This window comes from Sphaeroforma arctica (assembly GCF_001186125.1).
Source record: "Sphaeroforma arctica JP610 unplaced genomic scaffold supercont1.725, whole genome shotgun sequence".
Classification (NCBI taxonomy): Eukaryota; class Ichthyosporea; order Ichthyophonida; genus Sphaeroforma; species Sphaeroforma arctica.
In genome coordinates, this window is record NW_014039833.1 from 16107 (window position 1) to 20311 (window position 4205).

A 4205-nucleotide genomic window follows, 5' to 3' on the forward strand; every position below is an offset into this window, starting at 1 on the left:
TGATTGTGTAATAGATAGATATATATATATATATAAATATTTATGTGTTTGTGTAATCGTACGCAGAGATATCGCTGCTATATGACGGTAGTTTGCAAATATATACATATATATACACGCATTGTTGTAGGGGTCATTGCTGCCTTTCACTTTTCAGATGTTGGTGTGTATATATGACGCTTTTGGCGCCGACTAGCTTCATTTGGCTCATATCTTGGAACCCACAGCGCGAACACTTGCACCCTTTGAAGATGTTGAATACCTCTCGCACACAAATACGTACAAATAAACATACGACTGACTGCCTTGCGACTATCTGTGCATTACCATAGGATTCTGGGTGGAGTACATGGCAATGAACTCGTGGTATGTCATTGAGATCTGAGAAGTGTATCTCAATAAATGGGTTTACAATTTCAACGGCGTGACACTCTTTTTCCTCTTCCTAATATTTACCAAGAGTTTATGCATGTAAATAAATATATAAACGTAAGCTCCACGCATACACGTATATATATGTTGTACAGGGCATACGATTAAACGCATCAATATCTTGGGTACACAATCAAATCTGTATTACAAATATATTCTACGTATCTAGTACGTTGCGGTGTACGATTGTACATAGGGGAACTGCTGATAGTAACACTCTCAATCCATAGGCAAACATGTCTTGGTATCGAAATTGTACAGTGTGCAGCATACTCGAGCTAGGCCTGGTTACGTTAATATACCAGACTTATCATTGGGAGTCTGACACACACGTATGCAGTCCATCTGTTGTATGCCAGTCTGTACACAAAGCTATACACTTGAGGAGTGTGAGAGTATAAACTGAGCGCAGACATTCTGATTTATAGACTACTATTCGGTACTCGCAGAACTAACTGATGAGAGGAGTTTAAGCATAGCTAAAGTGTGCGGGTGCATTGCATCTAGGTCTGTGAACCGTGTACTAGTCCTCGGGGGGTGTCCTGGAGATTTTATATATTTCAATACCAGAAAGCCGGCTGCGATACTGACTGAGATCGCAAACGATCCCATGAAGAGTCGTGTTGCTGTATTGGACAGAGAAGCGTGATGGTGTGCATCCTACAATCATATGTACATTTATACACACTGCTTTTATTCATACCCGCATATGTTGTTCACAAATTTAGGAAAGAGAGACGACTTACATTATTTTCTTGGATGTAGGGTGTGGATGTCGTGAAAAAGCTGGTGGAAACGCTCTTTGAGAGTGGTCAGACGCCTAAAGCAGGTAAAGTAATCAGCGTATAGTGTCTGGTCGTGGTTATTTGTTTGTGCAAATATCGAGGTAGTTACACTCTTATCTCACCTAAGCTGACAGTATCTAATATTATTCAGCGCGAATGCGTGTGTGCCTATAGGCATCTGGGTATACTGTAAATACTGCCGTGCCACGGCTACAATAAACGTTTGTACTATGTATGCTCTATCTGTTTCTATGTGTCAACAGTTTGCACTATTCGAATAAATGGGTCGTTTCCTAAGGCGAATGACGAGATTTAATTACTTTATTTTCTCTATTACTCAAAACAAAGGACTGGGACTGTTACTATCGAATACATGTTTACATACACTATCCAGTACATGTTTACATACTACCGCTTTTGATGCCGTCCCTACAGACACACTCATTGCCAGGCCATTCTACTAATAGTATTCAAAGTCACTGTTCTTATTGGTTCTAAACATCACAAAAAATCGGCTGGTTGTTGACCAGGGTCCTTGGTGTTGGCACTGGGCAATCCGAAGGGCATCAAACTAAACCAACGCTACGTAGAGAGCGATCTGAATAGGTGAGTAGCCTGACATACTACTGTATTGCTAATAGTACTCCATGCCTAGTGCTATTATACGAACAGGGACTAAGCTGCAGCTTGTTCTGACCGATATTGCGCGCACTCGGACCCCAATCAGCCTCGTGCACTGGGAACACTGTCAGCGTGCACACACACCAAGAGGCTGTTTGCCTATGATCAGATGTACACAGCTTACTTTCTCGAAAAAGTGTTGTTTCATGCTTTTCTATTTTTAGACATAGAATATATATATATATATATATATGAGGTCCGGCAGCTTATATGTCGATTTCTTGGTTGCAAATTGTTACTTGGAAAGCCCGATAGCCTTTGTAGTTTATCAGCATTGCTCATAAAACTCAACAACCTACTCATGCACACAACTATCCCGCACTCAGGTGTTTCAATCCGGACGATCTCAGCAAACCGCTCGCTGATAATGCCACGTACGAAGAGAAACGCTCCCGAGACTTCGCAGAGTTCGTTGCAGAAGCGCATGTTCTGATTGATGTCCACGCCACACTCAAACCGTCAGACCCATTCGTGAGAATCGGGGGTGTGTATGCACAACGAAACAGACCTGTGTGCGAGTGAGTGGGTGTATGCGCGCGAGTCCATACTTCCCGTGATGTGATTATGTACATGTCATTGGACGCTGTAAATTGTTGTTTGTAGCGTGCAAAATCACCTTGGCACCGAAGGCAAAGTTAGCACGATTTGTGCGAATACCACGTGTATGCTAATTCATCTGTTCTTCTGTTTCGCTCAACTGTGGGATGCCAGGCGTGAAAGATCTCAATCTGAACCACGAAGAAATCCTGGACGAGCTTATTGGGTATGTAAACGTAGTACACGAAACATGCTAGACTTAGCTGTCTGGCTATGCTTGGGCGGTTAGATCCGGGACCGACTCGTCGATTTAGAGTCGGCTGGCTACGTTTGAGCGGTGTCTGCTTTGTTGACCTGTATCACATAAGAAGTGGTTCAATGTACACGAATAGGTAAATGAAAAACCTGTGCAAGTGTTTGTCTGACAATGTTTGAGTGGTGACTGTTTTGTTGACCTATATCACATATGAAGTGATCCGATTCGCACTGATAGGTATATTGAATATCCTGTACAAGCGTTCGTCTGGCTTTGTTTGAGCCGTGTCGTGGTATTGCGCTATTTGTTGACCTATATCACAAAGGTAAGTGGTTCGATGCGCACTGACAGGTATATATATAATAATCTGTGCACGCGTTCGCCTGGTTATGTTTGAGTGGTGACCGATCTGCTGGCCTATATCACATAAAATATGTTCGATGCGCACGGATTGGTATGTTGAATAATCTGTGCAAGTACTCAATTTAGGTGGATCAAACACCGTGTATATACCAATTGGTTTGTGGAAATGGTTTCATTTTATTCCACCTAACATCACATGCATACGCCTCTACTTGTGGTCGCGAACTATATCACGCTGTTGACGGATCGATGAAGTAGTACAGGTGTATCCAATTGATAAACCACCGTGTATGGATAAAAGTTGTCGGTGTTGATGTTTTTGTATTCTATTCTACCCAATAACATCATTTGCATACGCCGCTACTGGCAGTCTTGAGCTATAGCACGCAGCTATCGGATCAATGAAGCTGTGTAGGTACTATATTCCAATTGGTTGTCTAAGACAACATGTACGTTCAAGCAGTATGCCCCTTCTTTATGTGCACAGAGAATCACACGCGTACAACCGCTACTTCCTGGTTTTTAATCACAGCACGCCACCTCTTGACATGTACTATACATTTATGTTGTCTAGTAAAGCCTTTCTTCAAATTATACTTAACGCCATGCGCGTACACCGCTACTTTCTGGTTGCCAGTTGTAATAATGCTGCAAAATATATGACTTATGTTGTGCAATCAAGCTTTTCTGCTAACTCTACATAACACCGCGCGAATACACCGGCAACTCCTGATTTTCACTTGTTGCACACATACTATATAGCTATATAGCTCATTTGTCTAAACAAGCTGTTCTTCTAACTTAATGTACACCGCTACCTCCTGATTCTCAGTTGCAACACACTGTTATTGGATCCGCTCAATCTGATTGGCATGGGCCGACCGGTCTGCTCAGACGAGCTTCTAAGCTGTATGTGAACTATGAATCCGTTCTGTTATTGTCTATTCGGCGGTGTTGAAGCTGTTTGCAGTGAATATAAATCACATATAATTTGATTCCAAAAGATACACACACATATAACACACACACACACACATACATATGTATATATATACACACACACACACACACACACATACATACGTATATATATATATACACACACACACACACACACATATATATATTACACACACACACACACACATATA

General features: G+C 41.8%; 1 protein-coding gene across 1 annotated transcript in view; it reads left to right on the plus strand.

Annotated features, from left to right (window-relative positions):
- Positions 1–668: 668 nt before the first annotated feature.
- Positions 669–4205, plus strand: part of SARC_08255 (hypothetical protein) — a gene marked incomplete at both ends in the record, with an annotated part of 5757 nt that continues 2220 nt past the window's right edge. The window contains 6 exons of the mRNA XM_014297776.1: positions 669–719; positions 1198–1261; positions 1748–1823; positions 2225–2382; positions 2610–2661; positions 3887–3963. Coding sequence (XP_014153251.1) covers positions 669–719; positions 1198–1261; positions 1748–1823; positions 2225–2382; positions 2610–2661; positions 3887–3963 — 478 coding nt within the window. The remainder of the gene's footprint in view (positions 720–1197; positions 1262–1747; positions 1824–2224; positions 2383–2609; positions 2662–3886; positions 3964–4205) is intronic.